Source organism: Protopterus annectens, chromosome 5.part0, assembly GCF_019279795.1.
Source record: "Protopterus annectens isolate FY-2018-M chromosome 5.part0, PAN1.0, whole genome shotgun sequence".
Classification (NCBI taxonomy): domain Eukaryota; kingdom Metazoa; phylum Chordata; order Ceratodontiformes; family Protopteridae; genus Protopterus; species Protopterus annectens.
Window position 1 is genome coordinate 1276476501 of NC_056735.1, and position 25678 is coordinate 1276502178.

The 25678-nt window shown below is 44.0% G+C and overlaps 1 protein-coding gene across 2 annotated transcripts in view; it reads left to right on the forward strand.

Moving 5' to 3' along the window:
* Positions 1 to 25678, forward strand: part of CIP2A (cellular inhibitor of PP2A) — a 2713480-nt gene that overhangs the window by 154577 nt on the left and 2533225 nt on the right. Inside the window, exons 1-2 of one of the 2 annotated variants that reach the window (XM_044071101.1) lie at positions 14970 to 15058; positions 15306 to 15418. In XM_044071101.1, coding sequence (XP_043927036.1) covers positions 15007 to 15058; positions 15306 to 15418 — 165 coding nt within the window. In that variant the 5' untranslated portion in view covers positions 14970 to 15006. Of the gene's footprint in view, positions 1 to 14969; positions 15059 to 15305; positions 15419 to 25678 lie in introns of those variants that run through there. The other variant, XM_044071100.1, reaches the window with a different exon arrangement.

The window sequence follows — 25678 nt, forward strand, 5'->3', positions numbered from 1 at the left end:
TTTGGTGCCGAAGCCCTCCTCGGCACCGAGGGAAATTGTTTTGGGATCTCCCTCGGCACCGATATTGGTTGAGTCCATTCGGAGCCGGTCCCCCAATCCTTTGGAGCCGATGGAGAAGTCGGTTCATACCCGATCGGTTTTATCTAGATCTTCCAAGATGTCTGATTCGGACATTGACAGGGTGCTCCTAAGACTATTTCAGTCTCCTGTGTTCCAAAAATTAGTTTCAGCTCCAGCCCATTCGGCTTCGGACCCGATGGCCCACCCTGTAGTTCTGGTTCCTCCTCCAACAGCCTCGGCACCGTTGGAGCCGGTGCTGGTGGAGCCGATGGAGGTTTTCGGGTCGGCCCCGACCCTTACTCCAACCCCGGCTCTCGGTCGGAGTTCGGTACACGGACCTCCTCTGTCGGCCCCGGGGGGGAACGCTTCGGGACTGATGATATCGGTTCCAAGCCTTCCTCTCGGTGAGTCGGCTGTGGGGGTACCGTCTACTGTTGTGGCCACGGGGGTTGGACCTTCCCAAGATTCTGGTGGTCCGGCCTTCAGGGCCATGAGGAGTGCGTTAGCCAGATCTTCTTTGGCTACCTCCACGGTCTCACCAGCACCTTCCCTACATACGGAGACTGGGTCTTTGGCAGTCCCCCTGTCCTTAGACAGCGGAGCCCCGGGGCCTGAGGTCACCCCCACTGGGGGTTCCCCCCCTCCTGGAGGTCCCTCTGAAGCTTCTTCAGAGGAACCCCCAAGGAAAAGATTGTGCAAGAGGAAGCACGTTGACTCCCCCGATGAGTCTCACGTCAGACACTGATCTTGATGATGCAGAGGGGTCCCCTAAGTCATCCTCAGATGATGTCTCCTTTGCAGACATCCTGGAAGCCCTCAAACAACGAGGCGGCTGGCATTCCAAACCCCCTTCTGCTGACGAGTCTGTGTTCCTTAAGGCCTTCGGGGCTCAGCCCTCCGCCTCCTGGGTGTCTCCGCCCTTCGAGCTCCTAGATTTGATCTGTCGAAGGGCGTGGGAACATCCAGACTCTGTGGAACCGGTGCCTGCTCGCCCAAATAAGTTCCTATCAGCACCCCCAGAGAAGGAGTTTTTGACAAAAGGTGTGGCTGTAGATGCCTTGGTGGTGGCATCTGCTACCCAACAAGATGTAGCAGAGGCTTCGACGTCCGTCCATCCTCCTAATAAGGAGTCTAGGAGCATGGATCGGTACGGGAAGCGCACCCTCAGTTCAGCGGCCTTTACCTTAAGGTCCCTGAACTATTTAACGCACTTCACCAGGTTTCAGAGGGATCTGATCAAGGAGCTTTCAGATACCCTCTTGGGTAACCTACCTGAGCAGCTGGCCCATACGGTTGGCTCTCAGTTGCTGTCATCGATATCTAACTCGTCCATGAGGCTCATTTCATATGCGGCCGAGGGGGTGAGTAGAGCGGCGGGTACGGGTATTGCTCTACGGAGGCAAGCCTGGCTCCGCCTGTGTCATTTTGCGGAAGCCTTCAAGTCTTCCTTTGCCGACGCTCCCTTTGATGGGTCCTCTTTGTTTGGACCCAAGGTAAAGGACACATTGACCCGCTGCGAGCAAGAAGGTAAGACTTTGACTGCCGTAGGGGCACGATTTTCCACTCCTTTTCGGCCTTATCCCAAGGCTAAAAGAGGAGGGAAAATGTGGTTCCGTAGATCCCAGAAGTCTTATCCCTCACAGCAGGATGATCCCCCTTCTAGTGGCAGAGGTAGGGGAAATTTTTCTGGAAGACGCCGTCCCAGAGGCGGCAGAGGCCCCCGCAACACTGGAGACCGCGAGTCCTTTCGTGGCTCTTCAGCCTTTCACAATCCCTGAGGGATTGCCCGACTGTGCAGCTCCGGAGCCAGTCGGGGGTCGTTTTTCGAGGCACCTAAAAGCCTGGGAAAGTATCACTCAGGACCGATGGGTGCTTCGAATTATCGCCGGAGGTTACGCCATCCCTTTTTCTCACTCCCCACCTCCGTCCAAGAAAATCCCGGACCCGCCACCCAGTCAATGGGAAATTGCAGCCTTAGAAGTCTCAAAGCTGCTTCAAAAAGGAGTCATCCAACCGGTCCCCGCAGACCAGATCGGATTAGGGACTTACTCAAGATTCTTTTTGGTGCCAAAAAAGACTGGGGACTTGAGGCCCATTTTGGATCTCAGCATTCTAAATCGTTCAGTCAAAAAGTCCAAGTTCCGAATGGTCACCCTACAATCCATTCTCCCACTGCTGGAGAAAGGTGTTTGGATGTGCTCCATAGATCTCAAGGACGCTTATTACCACATCATGGTAGATCAGGCGTCCAGGAGACATTTGCGCTTCAGCCTAGGAGACAGTCATTTTCAGTTCCGTGCGCTGCCCTTTGGTCTCACCACAGCCCCCAGGGTGTTCACCAAATGTTTGGCGATCGTGACTGCTCACCTGAGGAGTCTAGGATTCCAGGTGTTTCCGTATCTAGACGACTGGCTCCTAACTGCCACCTCCAGGCGTCTACTATTGCAGAACCTACAAGCCACAATATCACTGGGCACTTCCCTTGGAATCACCTTCAATTGGCCAAAGTCTGTGTTGCTGCCATTTCAACGCATAAGATTCATCGGAGTAGAGATAGACTCAAACCGAATGCGGGTCTATCTTCCTACAGAAAGGATACAAACCATACAGGCTCAAGTTCGAGCCTTACTTCTCAGATCCAAAGCTCCAGCCAGAATGGTCCTGTAGCTATTGGGATCTATGTCCGCCACTGTTCTTCTAGTCCCCCTAGCAAGGTTGCATATGAGAATTCTCCAGTGGCTTCTTTCAACACAGTGGTCCTTTCAGGATCTCCCTCTCAGTCACCTCATATGGATCACGGAAACCTGCAAACGGGACCTTTGCTGGTGGCTGGTGCCCTCCAATCTGGATCAGGGTCGACCCTTCGTTCCACCTCCTCCTATGGCCACTTTGACTACGGACGCCTCCCAGATGGGGTGGGGGGGGGCATTTCCTGGGCAGGTCAGTCCAAGGCAAATGGCATTCAGAAGAGTCTTCTTCATATCAACATTTTGGAAATGAGGGCAGTGCTTCTATCTCTACAAGCCCTCCACAATTACCTCCCTCAGGGCATGATTGCCGTTCACTCCGACAGCATGTCAGTGGTCTAGTACCTGAACAAGCAGGGAGGAACCAGATCCTACCCTCTTTGCAGAGAGGCCATGAGAGTATGGGAATGGGCAGTGGCGACCAGACGTTTTCTGATAGCAACTCATATCCCTGGCAAATCCAATGTGATAGCCGACAGACTGAGCAGAACTATCCTCTCTCCTCACGAGTGTTCTCTGAACAATACAGTGGCAACTCAGATTTTCAGCAAATGGGGAATTCCTTGTTGCGACCTCTTCGCAACCCCGCTGAACGCGAAGTGCAAAAAGTTCTTCTCCCTCACTCCAGCTCCGGGGGAGAGCCCTATGGACGCACTAGCCCATCCTTGGCCCACCGGCTTGCTATACGCCTTCCCCCCAGTTCCCCTCCTTCCAAGAGTGATCCAAAAGGCGTCTCACTTGAGGGGCAAAATGATCTTAGTTGCTCCTTACTGGCCTCGTCAGGTATGGTTCCCCTATCTTCGGAAATATGCACTGGACGGTCCATGGTTCCTGGATCAGATCCCAGACCTATTAATTCATCAGTCGGGACTACTCCACCAGTCCCTTCACACTTTGAAGTTAACAGCTTGGCTCCTCCTCTTCCGACTATAGTCAGGAATCATACCTTAGACCCGGAAGTCATACATATCTTATCTTCGGCCCACAAGTCTGCCACTAAGAAATTGTATACTAGCAAATGGAAGAGATTTGCTATTTGGGCTCAACTCCGGGGTCTGGATCCCATCACTATTCCTGTATCGGAAGTCCTAAAATTTCTAACTTCCCTATTCAGTCAAGGTTCTTCAGTCTCTACCATCAAGGTCCAATTGGCAGCTATTTCCAATTTTCATGAATCTATAAACCCACCTTTAATGAGCAACAGATTGTGTAAGACCTTCATGAAAGGTGCTGCACTTTTACGACCTCCGATTTCTCATCCTGCTCCTCCATGGGATCTCGATGTGGTGTTACGTGCCTTAACTTCCTCCCCCTTCGAACTGGCAGCAACATGTGATTTGAAATTTCTATCGTGGAAAACTGCTTTTCTGGTCGCGATTACTTCTGCCAGAAGGGTTTCAGAGCTTCAAGCTTTATCTGTAAAATCTCCATACCTGTTTTTTCACAAAGATAGAGTATCTCAGGCCTAATCCATCCTTTGTCCCTAAAGTTTGTTCCAGTTTTTGCCTACAACAGTCATTAGAACTTCCAGTTTTCTTTCCAAAGTACTCAAACAAAGCGGAATACATATTCCACACATTGGATGTCCACAGGCAATTGCGTTTTTATTTAGACAGGACCAAACAAACAAGGAAAACAGATCAATTGTTTGTGTCCTTTTCGGATAATAAATTGGGCAAAGCCGTCACAAAGGTCACTATTGCCAAATGGATCAGGGACTGTATTAGTCAAGCTTATTCCTCTTCTAATAAAGAGCTTACGACCTCTGTCAAAGCTCAGTCTACAAGAGCTATGGCTACTTCAATAGCATTCCATTCTAAGCTTGCCATTAGTGACATTTGTGCTGCGGCTACATGGTCTTCCCCGCACACTTTCATTTCCCACTACAAATTGGATGTGGCATCTTGGGGGCGAGCTTCATTTGGTTCCACAGTGCTCAGGAGTGTTTTCCAGTGAGCCACCCAGGATTTAGGTGCTAGGGACGCTGTCCCATCAGTACAGAATGTAGGCGAGATAGGATCACATAACATCTTTTAGTTATGTACTCACCATAACTTTAGATGTTTGGGATCCATCTCGCCTACATTCCCAATAACCCACCCTCCTTCCCCCTGCCTTGGAGATCAGATGAGATCGGACGGTCCGAATTCTATTGTTTCATCTTCAAACATCTGGCAATGTTATATAAACAAGTAATGTGTGTGTGCATGAATGCGGACAAACAAGATCTGGGGGATTAGTGGTGGTGCATCCTGGGATAGAGAATAGCTCAGCCAATAAGAGGCTTCGCTCTATAGCATAGCGTGCCGAGTCGGAGCCGAGGGATCGGCTCCGAGCCCATCAGTACAGAATGTAGGCGAGATGGATCCCAAACATCTAAAGTTATGGTGAGTACATAACTAAAAGTTTTCCTCCTTTCTACTTAAGATAGCTTCAGAGTCAGTACTCAGTGAATCTATCGATTTGCCAGTCTTCTTCCCAAGGTTCTCGAATAACGGGGAATATAAGCTTCATTTATTGGATGTCCAAAGACAACTCCGATTCTAACTTCACAGAACTAATGATTTCAGAAAAATCTGAACAGTTTTTTCCTTTTCAAAGGCTAAATTGAGTCAGTCTGTGTCTAAAGTAACACTAGCCAGATGGCTCACTGTGTGTCTAAAGTAACACTAGCCAGGTGGCTCACTGTATCTCTTATGTTTATAAGGAAAAGAGATTGAATTTACCAAGACCTCCAGGAGCTCACTCCATAAGGCCTGCTTCTACCCTGTCTGTCTTCTTTGAGCTTTGATAGATGACATTGGAGTGGCTGCCACTTGGTACATTGCTCATACCTTTATTATTCATTACAAATTGGACATTGTATCTAAGGATAGGGTATGATGTGGCTCTGCAGTACTCTGGAATATTCCTCCTTGAAGACCACTGTGAGTTTCACCTGTCTGGGGCCTCTCGTCTCATTGGTTGAGGAATGGAGGAAAGACAACATCAGATACGAAAGTTATGTACACACCGTAATGATGCATCTGTGTTGTCTGTATTTGTCCTTCTTCAACCTCCCCCCTCTAGTCCCCCTTCTATTTGTGGAAGTTTCTCAGTATTGTTACCTAATATGACCTGGGTGATCTTCCTATTGGTCGTTTCCTAAGCAAGCTGTACATTTTTTTCTTGTCTTTCTCTAGAGTTTTGAGGGTAGTTTGCTGGACTACGTCATGCTTATATATGTTTGTTATTCGATGGGCATTTGTGCTAGAGGACAAACTCTACTTGAAGTAACTTAGGGTTTAGAGAGGATTATGAGTAAGGGGAGGAACTTGAAACAAAGTCTGAAAAGTTGGCTTTGACAGTAGGCTCTCAAACAGATGTGAAAGTACAGAGCACTAGTCAACATTTCACCTCCTCAAAGCTGGCCAATGAATATGCAGTTCAAATATGCAAAGACAAACAGTGCTGTTCATCCAATTGGAACATGGGCAGAAGTGCTGAAGAATCCCCCCCACCAAGGAACTATAAATTATGCATCTTCCAGCAGCCAAAGCAGCAACAAATGAGGATGAGTTTTGTTTTTAAAATGCGCAATTTAATACCAGTGGCAAATGTTTGTTTTTATCAAGATGATTGACTTTAGTACCCATCAGATGAGCAAAGGCCAGCAGAGTTATACTTGTAAGACTGCACTATTACATATGCAAGCTGAAATTAAATAACTTTATAAAGGCAATAATGGCTTCTTGCAGCAAACTTTATAGAAACCAGGGATTTTTATTCCCCCCACCCCACCTCTTGCATCCTTCAGTGTATGCATTTGGAAAGTTATGTTTGTAAAAAAAAAAAATAAAAAAAAAAATAAATAAACTCTAAAGCCAGCTTGTCAGAACAGTTAGGCTGGAATATATTTTATACTGTAAGCTGTGCATTTGTCTGTGGTTAAGAATAAGTTGGCAAAACACATTTGTTCTTTACAAACCTAGTTTTCTTTGTTACAGTTGTGTGAAAACTAAAATGGCTTGCTCCATGTTTAATATGGTAGAAAATCATAATTTATTATGCACTTCAAATTAAATTAATAGATGTTAAGTTGTCAATCTCGCCTTCATTCTTGCTTGATGGGTTCGGAGCCGATCCCTCGGCTCCGACTCGGCACTTGCTAAGCTTGAGAGTCACTTTTACCAGCTCGAGGCAGCCCCATATCCCATGATGCAAGGCGGTAAGTACCCAGATCTCGTTTGCCGCTTCGCTTATGAGGTCCTCCTTTTACCAGCTCCTGGTAAGTGATTCACTTTGTTGATATTTAAGCCCCTTTTTGTAAAAAAACCTTTAATTTTTAGTTATAAGTTAATTATATAGATTTTCTGACAGAAAATCCCTGTCTCTTCTAATTTTTTTTAGTCAAACTTTACCCATCCCATCCCCTCCCTGTTAGGGTGTGTGTGTTTGTTTTTATAGTAATACCTTTTTGGTATTTTATTTAATTTAATTTTTTGACTGGTGTGTGTGTGTGTTTTGTGAAGCACCATGTCAAAGGAGAGGGTCTCAGGTTTTAAGAAGTGTGACTCGTGCTGTCAGAAGATGTCTCTGACAGACGGTCACACTTCTTGCCTGTATTGCCTGGGGCCTCTTCACCTGCAGGACTCCTGTGCTATTTGTCATTCCTTCAGCCAGAGAGTCCTGCAGGAAAGACGAACAAGCTGATACTTAGGGGCCTTCTTGCCGGAGGGCTCTCCGGCTAAGTCGGCTCCATCAAAATCAGCCAAATCTTCCAAGGCCCAGGCTTCTGTGTCTAAGCCTGCGGCCTCGGCTCCGACTCGTTCCGGCTGGAGCCGATTCTGGCTTAACAAAGCCTTCGGCACCCATGGCTATCTGTGCCGATTCTGCATCGACCACTTCGTGTCGGCTCCGATCGGTTCCGACCACCATGTGGCACAGGCATCGGTGTCGGCTCCGATCGGCTCCGACACCGTTACTTTGTGGCTGTATCGGCTCCGCTGGAGCCGATGCATCGAGGCTTCCTGTCGGCTCCGATAAGTCTTCGGCTCCGACAGGATCTATAGTATCGGTTCCGATGGCTCATTCCAGGAAGAGGTCGAGGTCTCCTTCCTTGGAGCCGATACTTTCGCCCGGCTTCACCTCTCCTTTTGGAACGGAGCCATCGGAGCCGATCTTCAAGGTCATCCAGACTTTCAGACCATGACCTAGAGAGAGTGGTCAGCAGATTACTTAAGTCACAGGTACTGGCCCAAATGTTACATAGTCCGTCTCAACAGACGACTGTTGGTCCACACCCCGTTACAGTTCCTCCTTCAACTCTACCCCAGAGCTTGGAGTTGGAGTCTTCGAATGGTTACTGCTACGGCTGGAGGACAGATACCCCCTTCTGTTCCTTCAGCCTCTACTCTTATCTCCTCTTGCGACCTTCCTTAGAGGGATTCGGTGGTCGGGCTTCCATGGTCTCCTCCGAGGGGGTGAGTGGCATCGGACCCTTGTCCGAGCCCGCTCTTCCCCTTGGAGCCTCGGCCTTGGTGAGCTCGGCTCCGACATCTGCCTCGGAGACTTCCCTTCGGTGGTCCCTGGAGTTCCTAGTTCTTCGGAACGGGTTCTCTCGGACCTGCCTGGGAGGGGAGCATTCGAGGTGATGAAGAGTGTGCTGGCCACTGGTATCAGTCAGCAGTCTGTTCCCGTAGCTCCTCCCTCTATAGTGCCTGTTGACATCTCTGCCACTTCTCTTGCTATAGGACCCAGAGATCCTCCGCCTCAGGTTTCCCCATTGGGAATTTCCCCCTCTTCCGAGGATTCTCCTGATGTTTCGGGAGATCCTCCTAGGAAGAGGACTTGTAAGAGGAAACATGTAGACTCCCCGAGTCTGTCACTGGATACTGACTTTGATGAGTCAGAGGGATCCCCTAGATCCCCCTCTGAGGATGTCTCCTTCTCAGACATCCTAGAACTCCTTAAACAGAGGGGAAACTGGCCTACCAACAATCCCTCTGAGGATGAGTCAGTATACCTAGAGGCGTTTGGATCTCGGCCCTCCACCTCCTGGGTGTCTCCGCCTTTCGACCCCCTTATGCAGGTTATTGCCCGAAGGCGTGGGCAGCTCCTGACTCTGTAGAGCCAGTCCCTAGGAGGCCTTCAAAATTTATCACTGCCCCGAGTGACAAGCAATTCCTCACTAAGGGTGTCCCCGCTGATGCCATGGTGGTGGCTGCGGCCACCAAGAAGGAACTTGCAGATCCTTCCGTACCCGTCCATCCTCCTAATAAGGACTCTAGGACCATGGATAGGTACGGTAAGCGGATGTTTTCCTCAGCGACCTTTGCTATGCGTTCGCTGAATTACCTATGTCACTTCACCAGACTCCAGAGGGATATCCTTAAGGAACTGGGTGAAGTAGTACAGGATCCTACAGCTGCAGGAGCTCAAGAAAAGATTGCTTCGCAGCTAGGAACCCTTAATTCCATTGCAAACTCCTCCATGCGGCTAATATCTTATGCTGCTGATGGAGCGAGTAGAGCCGCAGGTACAGGTGTGGCTCTTAGACGCCAAGCCTGGATGCGGCTATGTGATTTTGCTGATCCCTTTAAGGCGTCCTTCACAAACTCTCCCTTTGATGGGTCAGCTTTGTTTGGCCCTCAGGTGAAGGAAACTTTGACCAGGTGCGAACAGGACAGCAAGACTCTTTCTGCTGTAGGAGTCCGTTTTTCCACCCTTCTAGACCTTATCCCAAAGGACAGAAAGGTGGCAAAATGTGGTTCCGTAAATCCCAAGGAGTCACACCGGATTCACGTGGTCAGTTTACCCCTAGAGGCAGGGGGGTAACAACAACAGACGCCGCTCTAGAGGCAGAGGGGGTCCAAAACCAGGAAACAGAGAGCCTCTCTCTGACCAGCCGTTTCAGCATCCGTGAGATGTTGGCCGGCTGTCCCTCCTTGGAGGCAGTCGGGAAGATTATCACTGTACCCAGAAGCCTGGCATTCCCTCACTCAAGACAGATGGGTACAGTCGATCATATCCAAGGGTTACATAATTCCTTTCGAGGAAAGTCCCTTCCCTCAAATTCCCTTCCAGATGTACCACCCGGTCTAAGGGAAATTGCAGAGTTAGAAGTCTCAAAACTACTGCAAAAAAGAGCCATTCAGCCAATTACAATAGACCATTCAGAGCCCGAAATCTACTCAAGGTTCTTTTTGGTCCCCAAAAAGACGGGAGACTGGAGACCAATATTGGATCTCAGCAGACTCAACAAGTCTGTCAGGAAGACAAGATTCCGAATGGTCACTCTTCAGTCAGTTCTGCCCTTCTTACAGAAGGACAACTGGATGTGCTCAATAGATCTTCAGGATGCGTACTATCACATCAAAATTCACAGACGCTCCAGGAGATTTCTCCGCTTTCGGCTGGGGTCCAGTCATTTCCAGTTCAGAGCCCTGCCCTATGGTCTCACTACAGCCCCAGAGTGTTCACCAAATGCATGGCAGTGGTCACGGCTCACCTGAGACGCCAAGGATTCCAGGTGTTTCCGTATCTCGACGACTGGCTCCTGTCAGCCACCACCAGGCATCAGCTTATACAAGCCAGGGATTACACAATAAACCTTTGTTCTCATTTGGGCATCTCAATCAACTTGAAAAGTCATCCTTATCGCCCTGCCAGTCTATTACCTTCATAGGCGCAAACTTAAACACTGTTCGGATGTCAGCTACCCTTACAGATCAAAGAGTTTCAGACATTCAGAGTCATGTCAGGATCATTCTGGCCAACAAGAAAGTACAGGCCAGAATGGCTCTAAAGGTATTAGGTCTCATGGCTGCGGCCATTACTCTTCTTCCCTGGCTCGATTCTACATGCGCCTTCTTCAGTGGATGCTGTTCACACAATGGTCATACCAACAACTTCCAATGCGCCACCAGATTCTGGTGACACAGACATGCAAAGAGCATCTTGCTTGGTGGATCACATCTCCTCAGGTTCACCAAGGCAGGTACTTTGTACCCCCATCCCCGATAGCCACTGTCACCACGGATGCCTCCCTGATCGGGTGGAGGTCATTATCAGGGCAGGATGGTTCATGGGACGTGGCAGCCGCTCGAGTACCATCTGCACATAAATGTCCTGGAGATGAGAGCAGTGCTTTTAACGCTTGCAAGCCCTCAACGACTTTCTTCCCGTAGGGACAATTGCAGTCCACACAGACAACATGTCTGTAGTTTGGTATATCAACAAACAGGGCGGAACCAAGTCCTACCCCTTGTGTCGAGAAGCGCTCAGACTATGGCAATGGGCGATCTCCTCTCATCGGTTTCTGGTAGCAACGCATATCCCTGGGAAAACCAACATTGTAGCGGACAGATTGAGCAGAGCTATTCTCATGCCTCACGAGTGGTCTCTCAAGCAGTCTATAGCGGAAGAGATTTTTCTGGAATGGGGTCGTCCATGTTGCGATCTTTTTGCTACTCCCCAAAACAGCAAATGTCCAGACTTCTTCTGCCTCTTCCCTCTATCAGGCCATCCCCACAGAGACGCTCTGACCCAGGATTGGCCCCAGGGACTTCTTTATGCCTTCCCTCCATTTCCTCTGATCCCTCAGGTTATCCAGAAAGCTACCGTTTTGAGAGCCAAATTGATTCTCATTGCCCCTTACTGGCCTCGACAAGTTTGGTTCCCGTTCCTCCATCATCACCTTTTGGTGCAGCCGTGGCATCTGGACCCAGTGCCAGATCTTCTGATTCACCAATCGGGTCAGCTGCACCGGTCAATCCCTTCTCTCAACCTCACAGCATGGTTGCTCCACTTCCTTCCTTAGCCAGGCTTCCTTTGATCTCTAACCCAGTTAGAGACATCATAGTAGCTTCGCTAAAATCCTCTACCAGGAGGATTTATACAAGCAAATGGAAACGTTTCTCTTATTGGGCTAAGGCCAAGAATATTGATCCCTTTACTGCCCCTGTTCAGGCAGTCCTGGATTTCTTAGCAGAGATTTTTCATGCAGGCTCCTCTTCTTCCACAGTCAGAGTTCAATTGGCTGCTATTTCCAATTTTCATGTCGGGATAGCAGATCATAATATTATGTCCCATAGGCTCTGCAGGGCCTTCTTGAAAGGAATTTTCCTACTAAAGCCTCCAATCAGGAATCCTCCTCCTCAGCGGGATCTAAATTTAGTGCTGACATCTTTGATTCTTCCCCCCTTCGAGCCAGCTGCTTCTTGTTCCCTGAAATATCTTTCTTGGAAAACTTTATTCCTAGTGGCTATTACATCGGCCAGGAGGGTGTCTGAACTTCATGCTCTTTCGGTTCGACCCCCCTATTTGGTTTTTCACAAAGACAGAGTATCTTTGAGAACTAACCCAACCTTTTTGCCTAAGGTCGCTTCAAAGAACAATTTGAATCAATCCATTGATCTCCCTGTATTTTTCCTAACTATTCAGATAGAGCTGAACAAAAGCTACATTATCTTGATGTCCACCGTCAACTTAGATATTATTTGGACAGAACAAAAAATTTAGAAAATCTGATCAACTTTTTGTTTCCTATGGATAATGAAAAAGGCCTTCCTGTTTCTAAAGTGACTTTGTCTAGATGGCTTTCTTCGGTCATCTCTGAAATTTATCTGCTCAGGGGAAAACAGCTGTGCTCAAAACCTAAAGCACATTCAACTAGGAGCTTAGCTACTTCTACAGCTTTTCAAGCTAGACTTCCTTTAGACACTATTTGTGCAGCGGCCACTTGGGCCACTCCTCACACTTTTGTTTCCCATTACAAATTGGACTTGGCCTCCAGGGACAGAGCCAGTTTTGGCTCTACAGTCCTCAAGAGTTTGTTCCATTGAGCCACCCAGGATAGAGGTGCTAGGACGGTCCCATCAAGCAAGAATGAAGGCGAGATTGACAACTTAACATTAAGAAGTTATGTACCTACCATAACGCTCCATGTTAGTTGTCTTCTCTAGCCTTCTTTCTTGCGACCCTCCCTCCTTCCCCTGGCCTGGACAGACCTTGTTATAAGAAACTGTTATGCTGAAGACCATTCAGACCTGGTCCTTCTTCCATCTGTAGTTTTCTTTCTTCCTTTGGGAAGTATTTTATGCTTGGTGCTATTGCCCTTTGTCATCAAACGAGATCTGGGTACTTACCGCCTTGCATCATGGGAGATGGGGCTGCCTCGAGCTGGTAAAAGTGACTCTCGAGCTTAGCAAGTGCCGAGTCGGAGCCGAGGGATCGGCTCCGAACCCATCAAGCAAGAAAGAAGGCGAGAGAAGACAACTAACATGGAACGTTATGGTAGGTACATAACTTCTTATTTTAATGTTTAAGTAGACTCTAATAGGAAAAAATTAGATTGTTGCACAGCAGAAAAATGAGAAGATCAATTGCATTAGTTCTTGGTAGTGTGGTAAGGTATGACGCATAATACTGGTCAGTTCAAGAAAAGATACAAAAAAAAAAAAAAAAAGACTGTGTGTCCTTCAGTCCTTTGTTAGCAAATTCTCCTTGTTTAAGCATCTCCTGATTCTTGTTGAGCCCTGGTAATTCTACTTGCTGTATCCATGCCCTTTCTCAGAGATCTAAAACTGAAGATGGCTCTTCGCACATTCACAAGGGCTCCTCTGTAGACAAAAATCAACTTCAGTTACAGGCAGATGTAGGATGTCTGTCACTCTAACTCACTCCAAAATGAATGAGCACTTGTAGGTTAGCCATGCCGTGAATTAACAGGATGCAGTATTACAGATTTTGGTTCCTTTTTTTTTCTTTTCTTTTTTTTCTTTCTCATAGGTGTGTATAGCAGTCACCATGCAAAGGTCTTTCCAAGTCTGTATGCCTGTTAGCTGGGCAGCTAAGAGCAGTCCAAGTATGAATGGAAAAAGAAACATGAATGAATATTTGAAAGTCTGACCTCCTTGTACAAATCTCCCCAGTATATAACTTTTTTGTTTGAATGGAGGGCTTTGGAATTCCTTTTTTTTTTCTTTCTGCAGTGGCTTGAGCCCACTGCGGACATATGATTGTTGGTCTCTTCTTGGCCTTTGTCCAGTCTGTTTTTCTTTCCCAGTTCATTATTTTGTTAACAAAAAACAAACAAACAAAAAAAAAAAAAACAAACACACAACTGGGAAGAGGAGGGGATTTCAGAGGGTTTCTGGAAAAACATTAAAAATGAAGGTTAAAAAATAAGCATTGGTTAGAATAGTTCTTTTAAGACAAAGCAATAACCATTCATTTGATCCTTTTCTTCCTGATAAGGGTGATATCTTTGTCATTTTGTCTAAGACTGTGAGAGTGTTTGCTATTTATCATAAATGTCTTGCCAGTTCTAAAGATCAGATTTGTGTCAAGTTTGGGAAAACAAGAATTAAACGTTATCAAAGTTCTTTAAGATGGTTAGGCAAACTCATTGTTACAATCAAGAACCGGCAAATGTTTTTCTGATTTCTTTACTCAAGTTGAGCTCTTGCTTTATCATTAGCCCACTGTTTTCTTAGTAAAAAGAAAAGGGGGTAAAGATGCCTGGCATTAAAGGAGCACAATATTGGAGGTCTCATGAACTTTCTTAATTCTTTGTCGGATCTGCTCGATGAATCTGCTGGAAGTCAGTAAAGAAGTTGTCTGGGGGAATTTAATTGAATTTGGTGTATTCTGTCTTTTTGGATATAAAGGGTGTGGGTATGTTCCGAGTCTGGGGTCCTTTGGGTCTAAGACCTATCTGGTGCTCATTCTTTTGGGAAAGTATCACCGAAGCTAGTGCATCATCATCTGGCTTAAATGAGTAGGGAAGCTGGTCTGCATTTAACAGAAAGGTGAGGACATCTTATGTTTCTGTCAGTTTTTCGACATTTAGATAGTTTTGGCCAGCTGGTAATTATGAGCCTTAAACGAGACTTCACATTACCCCCCCCATTGCTGGCACCCAGAAGGACCTTGTTTCTAGACAGTACACACACACAAGAAATAGGTCGTCATTACACTCCAACAGGAGACTCCAAGTTTCCAAGCCTAGACAACACCAATTTAGACTAGACCCCAGGACCAAAAACCAAGAACTAAAAGCAGAAGGTACAGCACAGGGCTCATTACCAGCTGGGCAAGGCTATCCAGATATTTTTTTTTTTTGTACAATAAACTAATTAGCCTCTTTTTTTTCTTTAAATAGGCTATGTTCTCCCATAACAGACCAACCCAGCAGTTTATCTGCTTCATCGATGAGATGCAACTAAGAAAGAAGTTTAAAACGGAAAACAAATATAAACCAGACAGTTGTACATGCTCATCTAGTTTTGTTTTTATACAGATTGGAATGTATTAATTTTGAGCATATTTACTTGGTGTTTGTCAGAATGCGTTTTATAAATTGCATCTCGGCCCTGCATGCAATGATTTTTTTAATGTAAATGCATTTTTTTCTCCAAAATGCAGATGCTTCTATTACATGGTAAGGAATTATGTAGCAGTTTAATTTTCTAAATTGTTTTTGTTTATTCTTACTTTTCCTTTTCTTAACTGTAGCCACTGATGGTGAAATTCGAGACACACTTCATACTACATATAATCTTACAAGTGCATTAGCAGCAGTCATTCATCGACATAGTGCAAATTTAACTGAACCAGTTTTATTACAGGTAAGAAAAGTTAAAAGTTCAAGGGAAGAAAAACTGATGTATGGCTATACTTTACTGAAGAGTTCATGTACAGGTTAAATGGGGAATAGACCTGCTTGATGACAGTGTGTCAGTAGAAAGTCATTTTGTCATTGGTGTCTGATTAGACAGTGCTTTGACATAACTTTTTTTTCATTTTGCATAGTTTTTAGTGACCTGGATTAATAGCAGTGTAATTTGTGAGTAAAGGGAAGAATATGTGCATTTCATTCTTAACCTTCCTTATGAAAAATGTTGTCTTTCGGCTTTTTCCCGGTTAGGGGTCAGCACAGCGGAACTCCGGTCCTGTAATGATTGGCAGTTGTTTTTTATGGTGTCGAGTTGCCAGCCTGATGCCCAACGAAGGCACGCCCATTCAACGCATGTCTTTCGAACGCCCACTCGACCGCAGGGAGGACATGCAGATTCCACACAGAAGGCACTCCCAACCCAAGCCGAGAATCGAACGGGAGAACCTCTTTCTGTGAGGCAACAACGCTACCACCGCTGAAAATTGTGACTAGAGACAGTTTAGAAGGAGATACTAAATCGGGTTTTAGGGACACCTAGGAGAGACTGGCAGGGAGGTTGGAAGCAAAACAAGAATGGTTTAGTACGGTAGCATCAAACTGTTCTGATATTTTAATTAATGTTTTTTGTCTACTCTTCCACTTAATTTTCAGGATGCATACAGCTAATTAGTAGGAAAAAGAGCTAAGAGTAATGGGATGGGATTGACATCACTTTACTTTTCTGGTTATTTTACTATCCCTGATGGAGCTCCTGATTTCAGATACTTGTCAAACAGTACCTGGGAAGTGATCTTTATTTTATATCTTTAAAGGAGAATATTCCATCTCTGGGATATTTGTTCTGTTGCAGAGAAAGTGACTTCTGAACCATTTTTAAGTGGCAGTGTGAGTCCTGCTTAAGCTGCCATGAAATCATACAGGAGAATGTTTCACTTCCCAGCACTGATGCACAAAGAGCTGTTTACCAAGGGTTCTCTAATGTTATTTCAAGCCACACAACTGCAGATCAGAAATTATGGAAGTAAACAACAAAATGTTGGGAAGCAGCAAATGCTTACCATTTCTGTTCTCATTTCAGTGTTGTTTTTGCAAGGAGGCAAACCCCTATGCCTTGTAGCATCCAATATGGGGGGGTTGGGCAAGCCTTCCTGCTTCGCACTTTATCAACTCTGAGGATCAGCATTATGCCAAGAAAAGGAAATGGAGAGAACAATCTCAGACTTGGTACGTACAAGTCCACATCTTCTCTCATTCAGTCTCCCCGCCTCTGAGCTCTCACTTATGAGTCTTGGAATGTCAAATAGATGCAGTTTACAAATGGGATGTAGGGACTATGAACAAAACCTTTTTTTACCTAATCAGTCCATCCATTTACCTGAAATTTTCCATGTCCTCAGTTTTAAGGAGTGAGGATCTTGTATCTGTTAGACATCCACATAAAGCTTAGATAATACTGAGGTAGAACCAAGTCCTTACAACTAGGAGATCAGTTGTCTGTGGCCTTCAGTAAATGAAAGGTGGCTAGTTTTATGTTTACGCTAGCTTGTATGTAGCATAGCCAGCTTTAGGCATAGGCCAACTAAGTGGCTGCCTGGGGTGCCGCTCTAGCAGGGGCTCTTTTTCAGTAATCTGGATGATGTAGTTAAACTAGGATGAGGTGACAGGGTGTTGTTGGGGAGGAGCTGGTGTAGGGGAAAACCCTAGGGCACCAGTTGACCAAAAGCCGGTCCCGAGCTCGCTGGACTAATTTTGTTTGCAAGAAGCATATGAGGACCATTGAAAGGCAGACTAAGGTACACTGTGCTGCTAGTGCAGCTGCTTTCTTGAAGAATGTCTTGATTCAGACCATTTGAGAGGCAACCTCATGTTTCTCTGTCTGCTCATTTTTAAAACATTGCTAACTGGATTTGCAGTCCAGAATTAGAGCAGGGTTTGGGATTGCTGTTCTGCAAGGTCTCATCTACGGGACCCTACAGGACAACAACCTCTCTTCTACATTCCTAGTCCTCATGCAGTTGTGTGCGAGTCTTCTCACATTTCTTAGCATCAGTGTCTCTAATGCATAATAGGTAGGATTGAAAGGGTTCTGTTCGGAAAGATGAATGCTCTAAATAGCGACACTGAAAAGATAGACGCTTGAAAGTCGAAATCAAAATATGTTTTAGTATTTGCTTGAGATTGCAATAGAATGGGGACTGGGTTTTTTGCCCTTTACCCACTATGATATGATTTCTGAGTGGGTATTTACAATTAGGAGGGGGTGCATGAAGAGTTGCCCACCCAACGTGGTGTGTGTTTTGAAATTTGTTTCTTATTTTCATTGTTTTGAGGATTGATTTTTTCAGGTCAGATGTTTCTTTGTTGCTATTAGGGTGTTTGACTTTTTGAATGGAGCCTGATTGAAGGCCTAGTTATAATTCTGTATATTATTGCTGCTGCTGTTATTACGGTCATCATCCTCATCATCATCATCATCATCATAAGCCACTGCCTCTTTAAGCAATACAGTTGTATTTTATGGTTATAGAGTCCAAAATGTTGTCGAGCTCTTATTTATATTATATGGTGCTACCTAGTGCAAATGCTTTCATACCAATTTTTTTGTATGTTGCAGTTAAAGTACGTACCTTTTTGTTGTAATGTATTGATTTTACCACTGTCATTTTGCTGTGCTGCATTTATAGTTAAGCCTTGATAAGGAACTGTAGAATATTTTTCTTTGTTGGACTTAATGAACATCTCCATTTATTTAAGGTTCAGGTTTTAAATTCCTTGCTAATATGACTTTTCTTTCTTGTGTTTTTTTTAAGTATTAATTATAGCACATTTCATTTATGCTTCTTTAGAGCAGTAACATTTTAGAGCAGGTTGTTGCCAAATGAACACACCTTTAAGGAATATTTTGCCTTTACTTCGTACTTGTTTTCTTACTCCTGAGAATTTGAACTGAGCTGCCATTTGCTGCATCAAGATGACATTCTCATGCAAATGATGTGGTGCTCTTTTTTTTTTTTTAGCTGATATTCAGAATACATCCATAAAGTATCGTGCTTCTTATACTTCAGCTATTGTTATCTCTTTTAATATGCATAGTTATTTTGGAAGAAAATAATTTAAAATATGCCATCATCCTATATTGTATATTTTACTAAGTCATAAATGGGGATAGCTATTTTCCTACTATGAATTTTTTCTCAAAGAATGGAAGGAACAGCAGCAAAGATGTAAAATGAGTCTTGTGCCTGTACAAAATAATATATACTTGGCACAGGACCTACTTTGGTAGTGCCACGGAAGAAACTGTTGATTTTTGAGTGTCTGTCCGGAAGAAGACGCACTAAGGTAGGTATATCCCAGGTATTACGATAAACTGTTTCATTAATTTGTACTCAAGACCTGCTATTATGGTAAGCACATTTGCACGCAAGTAATATATAAGGGTCTAACTCTCTTAAGTCTGTAAGACTGCACTCCCAGTGTGGTTGAATGGGTGTTCAGTTTTACATAGTGATTTTTACTGCTTGAATAAGTAGTTAGGGCACAAAAGCAGTTATCAGTAACTCTTAGCTCCAGAAACAATGATGGAATGCTGCACATGTTATGCTCTTCTGTATCATCAGACTTCCTGTCTATGTCCATGATGAGAGATGTGACCGTGTACCTCCTGCATATGTCTGCATTCTCCTGCAGCTCCTCCCATTCATGTAATGTATGTACTGCAGCCATAACTTTCTGGTTGGGCATCTGTATCAGTGCTGCTTTAATGAGTACCCTCACAAAGATCAACCTTCTAGCATAGTGGTTAAGCTTTGCCTCACTGTTATTTAATAATGTCTATAAAATATATATGATTTTTTTATTACAATTAAACAACAAATTACTAATTTGTGGAATGCTGAACTAGTGATTGAATACAGAAAAAATATGACCATATTTAAGCTATTATGGATTAACTAGTTTAACGAGAAGAAAAACAAATTTTAGCACATTTGCATAAGACTATAATTAAAACATCTCTTGCTTCATATGTTAAATTACTAAAATGCATACTGGCTACAAACGGTCTATCTTGTATTATGAGTAGCAGTATGAGCCAGGTGGTAATTTACTGACTGCATCGCTAGAAAAAGATTACATCTCATATTACTGAACAGCTCAATGTTTACTTTCCCAGCTGCAGACAATCAAGTGGTTGGGGCAGTGGACACAGGTAAACACAACTGTTAAGTCAGTCAGGTTAGAGAACTATCTATTTTCCATTCTCAGAATTCCTCATCTCTTATGCAGTCTGCATAAACAAGTGCCTGACTTGGGCTCCATTATGTGCATCATCATCATCATCATCATCAAATTTTTTAAGCACTATCCCGGTATGCGTTAGTTTGCAAAAGTATTTCACTGTAGTTACTGTTGGTGTAGTGTAGAAAGGAGAAGTTTTTTTTTTTTATTTGTGTATGCAGATTCTTACATTGCGTATGATGGTATCATGGTCATTGCTTCGTAGTGAGGGGAAGACATTAAGCTAAAAGCAGTCTGTTTTAAATTATTTTGATGAATTAAATTTAGTAGTATTTGGGGTTGTTTTAGTAGCATAATTTTCCAAGTTTGTTAGTGATTGGAGTTCCTAATTAGAGTGCTTTTTCTAGTTTTTAATTGTAGTAGACTGACTAGATAATTTCCATGCCTTGTAGTAGACATTGAAGGGCTTTTGTAGCACCTGATCATTATAAACTTTAAATTTGTAAGTTATATATTTTTAATTAGACTTGCTTTTAAATAGTTTTGTTATTGACATACTACAGTAACTTCATTCGGGTCTATAGCAATGAAAAGAGTAGAATCCCAGTCATTTGACATTAAAAAACATGTTTAATTTGTAATGCAGTCATCTATAATGTTTAGCATTCTCATTGCTTTTTAGGCTACATGGATGGTTTCCCTGCCCAGGAAGCAACAAATTGCCAGCTTCTCAAAGCTCTGGCTGCCCCCATTCCCCACATATACCTTCACTTAGAAGCACCTCTGGGGCTTTACAGGGACAGCAATCGGATAAGAGCTTTGTTTCTGGCAGAAAGTCCCTGTTGGGAACCTCTCAGCACAGAATCGTTACCCTTTTAAGAAAAATATTTAGTTTTATTTTCTGACTAAAAGTGGTATTTCCCCAGCTGCTCTGGTGCCATAGAGGTATAAAGCCTTGACTATGGCCCAGGTGAGCCGGGTTCAATTAGCTGCTTGCTTTAATTGGCAGCCTCGAGACTATAATGTATTTTTAAATGGAGCACTTTTTTTTATTCTCAGTTTAAAGTTGTGTAAAACACTTTTTCTGTGGAGAAATAGTTTATTTTTCTTTTGTTGAGCTAACATTATGTTTTAAAGTGCTTTTTACTGTGTTTTTTTTTTCTGACAAAAGCTAACTCTTGTGGACTGGTAGTGTTTACCAGCAATTGCTGCTAGTCTTCCCTAGTAAAGAGGCATTATTTTTGGCTTGTCCACAGAACACATACCAGTCCCATGGTCTGACCTTCTTCCAACCACAAAAAGAAAAAAATTAATCGGACACCCTTTGCCACCACAGTAGGCTAGCAGTTTTCCTCAGCCACAGGTAGGTGACTCTGCTGTGGATATTTGTTGTACCTCAGACCTCTCATCTTTTACCCCGGATCTCTCCGGTGTAGCACCTACAGACACTGTGGACCAGGGGTTAGCTATGTGCTCTGCAGCTGTTGGGGTCTCCTCAGTGGGCAAGGGAGAACTCGCCTTTTTGGTTCTGGGGGAGGGAATGAGGAAGGTTTCCCTGTTGCACCAAAATGCTGTGCACATCCCTGGGCAAGCAGCTGCTGCCATTAGTAACATTGTTGGCGCCAATTTTTCTGTCAAAAAGAGAACACCAAGTATGTATCTACTCTTCAAATTTTTTATAGGAATAGTTTATTGGGTCTGGCTTCATGTTTAATTTAGGCTACTGATATTTCTTGTAAAATAGCTTCTGGTAAAAGAAAGGGATTCTTCTTTTCCTACAAATATTCAAGATTCTGAATCTGAACAGGAAGATGCATAGACTGCTACAGGTTTTTTCCTCACATTTCTGTTTCAGACTCGAAGGAGAAGTCAGTTCCTGATTCTCCCTGTGGAAGTTTTTTTCTCTCTTGAAGTATTGCTAGAATATGCCACTGTTTTCAGTGGGAGAACACAGGTTTCTTGGTCACTGTGTAGTTACTATGAGTTGTTACAGAAGGATTTTCCAGAACTTATGCCCATTCCTCCTTTTCTGTCTGCTTTAGAGGATTGGGTGTTACTGCCTGAAGTTTTCCTGATGGTCAGTCAGCTTCTCCTAATAAAGGCAGATAGGATGTGTAAAGTTCCTCAGCCTTTTAAATTTGTATACATTAATCCCAAGCCTGACCCAGCAGCTATAACTTTTGTTGATCCCACTGCTGCTAAGCACTTGGCTAATTCCAGTCCTACCCTTTCTAATAAGGATGGGAAAATTATTGATAGGTATGGGGAAAGGTATATACTTTTGCAGTTTTTATTTTCAGAATTTTAAATTGTTAGGTTCATATCTTCATTTGTTCTGAGAAATTGTGAAATTATGAGCAATGTTTTATCTGCAGTGAGGAAAATTCTATTTAATTTGGTTTCTTCTGTTGCAGAGGTCTCTACTCAGTTTTTGCATTGTGTGTATGACTCTAATACTTCTTCCAGGGCTATGGCTACTGAAACTGTTTTAAGGTTTGCGTGGATGCATTCTCAGAATGTCCCAGATGATAAAAGTGAGATTTAAAATTCTACCTTGGATAGAGACTTCGCATTTGGCTCCTCTGCTGCAGAGGTGATCAAAAAGTGTGATAAAAGGGGCAGGCTAATCCAGGAATCTCTAAGACTTTTCATACGTCCTTTTTCTAAATTATCCAAAGTATTCTTTATCTCCTCATTCAATTTTGGCAAAAAACAGAATAAACAGTCTCAACAAAAGTCAGGTAAAGATGTTTAAAGAAGAAATGGCAAAGGGGTTCCAAAACGGAGTCTTAAACCTCTCAAAACTAAGGATAGTCCAACAGGACTGAATAACTGTTCAAGAGAACTTGTGACCCTTTCCCATCTTGAACCCCCCCCTTTTTTTCCCAGAAAGTCTGAATCTCAATTTTTCTTTTTGACAAGAGATTGTTTAAAACAAATATGTTCTGAAAATCATTCATCAGGGTTACAGATGGGAGTGAAAAGAAATTCCTCCTTTCCAGGAGGTCATTCCTCATCCTCCAGATCAAAGTTTTGTTTCTACCTTGTTCTTCATCACATGCTATCCTGTCTTGACTGTGGAATAGACTGCCCATACATGTCAAGCAGAGCACCTCTTTGGCCCTCTTCAAAAGGAACCTTGATTGGATGGGAGATGGGAAATTCACCCCGGGGATCACGTCAGTCGCCCTGCTAGACAGGGGTCCTGGGAAGTAAATATCGTGGGAAGAAATAGCCAGGGAATTGTTATGGCTAGGCTTATATAGGCCCTAGGGCCGATAGCCTAGTACCAACCTATGAACCTATAATGACTGACAGAACCAGGTCCTCCTTCTCAGATGGAAATGTTTTTTATTCAAGGATGTGCCAAGTACAAAAGAAAGATGATGCCTGGAATCCAGTTCTGAATCTTTTTTTTCCTAAACATGTTTGTGATATCACTTCACAACATTTTACCCTTCTTCCTCTTTCAAGTTTCTTGGTAACACTAGCTTTAAAAGATGTTTATCATCATGTACTTATTCATTCAGAATTCAGATGTCTTAACGTGATCCAGATGCACAAAACTTTATCAGTTTTTTGCCTTACCCTTTGGACTATCCACTGCGCCAAGAGTGTTTACAAAGTGTATAGCTCCATTTATAGCTCTTTTCAGGCTACAGGGTGTCACCTTTTCTATATTTAGACAACTTGCTTATCTTTGCAGAGTCTTTTTTTAATGTCAGGAATCTCTCTCAGGTGAGAGATGTCTCAAACAAGCTAGGATTCCAAGAGAACATTCAAAAGTATTTCTTGACTCCTTCACACAAGATTGTGCTCCTTGGAAGTCAACCAGACACTTCAGTTCAAAGAGCTTTTCTTTCCCAGGAAAAAAAAAACAGATCTTTATTTAGATCTATTTATAATGTTTTCTAATCGGGCTTCAGTCACTGTGAGGGATTACCTCAGGATTTAAGTTTCATGGCATCTGAGTCTCATGATATCCCTGCCAAGACTTCACATGAGAAAGATGTGGTGGTATCTGAAATCTGTTTGGTCCCAGCATCAGCACCCTTTATCTTTTCAAACCCTAGTGCTGGTGTTTTCCAGAAGAGAAATATTTTGGTGGAGACAACACATATCCTTAAATCCAGGTTTCCCGTTCTCCCTCCATGCTTCAAGCCATTTGGTCACCAAAGACATTTTGAACTTTGCTTAGTAAGCAATTTCGTGAGGGATAAAACTGCAGAGGGGGTGTGGAACACCAAGGACAGATGCAAATACATAACTTTTTGAACCATATTTGGTCCCTGGGATGTCTTCAAATGGTTGCAGGCAGTACAACAGTTATGTGGTACATCATCAAGCACAGGGGGGGGGGGGGGTCTAGGTTGTAGCCTGGGATGTAGGTTCACAGCATAGTCTCACTCAGCAGGCATCTTACATTCCGTCAGAGCAAAACTATGTAACAGACAAGCTGAGCAGGACCAGAGCAGACCCTCATGAATGGAAACTAGATCAGGGGGTCTTCTGTGAGGAGTTTCTCAAGTAGACCTCTTTGTTTCTTCTCTGAACAGTCACTTGGCAAGATTTTGTTCTGGGACTCCATGCAAGAAGGCCTGGAAGATGCATGCCTTTTCTTTTCTTTGTACAGGAATGTTCCTGTATGCTTTTTCACCCTTTTCATTAATATATAGGGTACTTCTAAAGATTCAGAAGGAACCCCCCCTCCCAAGATCTTTATTGCGATTCCCTTCTGTCCCAGGCAACTGTGGAGCTGATGTTGTCATTTTCATGCATTTCTCAACCTTTGGGTTCAGATCCGAACCTTAGATTTGACTAGGCTGCTTTTACAGCTTAGGATCCGACTCTTGAGCTCCTCACTTACCCATAATGCCCCTGTCCTCCAGATTACCTCCGATCTCGTTTGCTGCACTTCAAGCAAGCTGGGATTTTCTGCTGTTGTAGCTCCTTGTGGGTCTTGAGTGATATTTAACTTCTGAATTTCCTTTATTGTTATCTAATTACTTACCATAACCCTTCCTTACCCTTTTCACCAACTTTGTGGTTTTATATATATATATATATATATATATATATATATATATGTGGGCACAAGATCCCTCAGTCTGATGCCCACAGCGAGTGTGTTTACTGCTTAAGCTCTAGCCATTTAGATAGGGACTGTGACATTTGTGTGGGTTTCAATACCTGAGCCCTGGTGATCACCAAAATAAATTGATTTTTAAGGATGTACTTCCTCAGTCTGATTCTTCTCCTGCTGGAACTTATAAAGAATCAGGGGCTCAACCGCTTACAAAAATGCTTAAGGTGCCCAGGGAGCACAGAAAATGCACTCCTGTCCGATCTCCTAAAAGGGCTACTTCAGAGCAACCGACCAAGACTTTAAAATTGCCTGATCCAAAGCTTTTGACTCCAACACCAACTTCTTTGACTCCTTCTCGTACCTCTATAGAGGTTGCATCTCATACTGCTAGGTCTTCCATTCTTCAGGGGACCCCACAAAAATCTTCCAGGCCTGCCTCTACTTCTTTCTCCCTTTGATCTTCCTGAAGTCTTTCTGAAACAGAGGTGGACAAGATGATAAGGAGATTCCTTAGGGCACGCATTGAGATAGTTTTGCCTGGTCCACCATCATTATTTTGTACCCTTAATATCTCCGTCTCCGATCCAACCTTCTGCTTCAGAGCACTCTGATCTGGAGGAAATCAGAGTTGAAACATCAGATCCTGTAGTGTGTTCATCCTCTGCTCTAATGCCTTCTCTGATCTGCTCGGCTCCGACTCTGTTGGCACATGAGGTATCTCTGAGCTGAAGTGTCAGCGTCCAATCCCAGGGGATATGCTAGACTCCAAAGTTTTTGGAGCTGTTGCTTCACCTCAGAGCGTCAGCAACCGGTCATCTCTGCTCCAGCTCTCCCTTCGAGGCATCAGATCCATGAGGGTCTGAAGTTGTTTGCTCCGAGATCTAT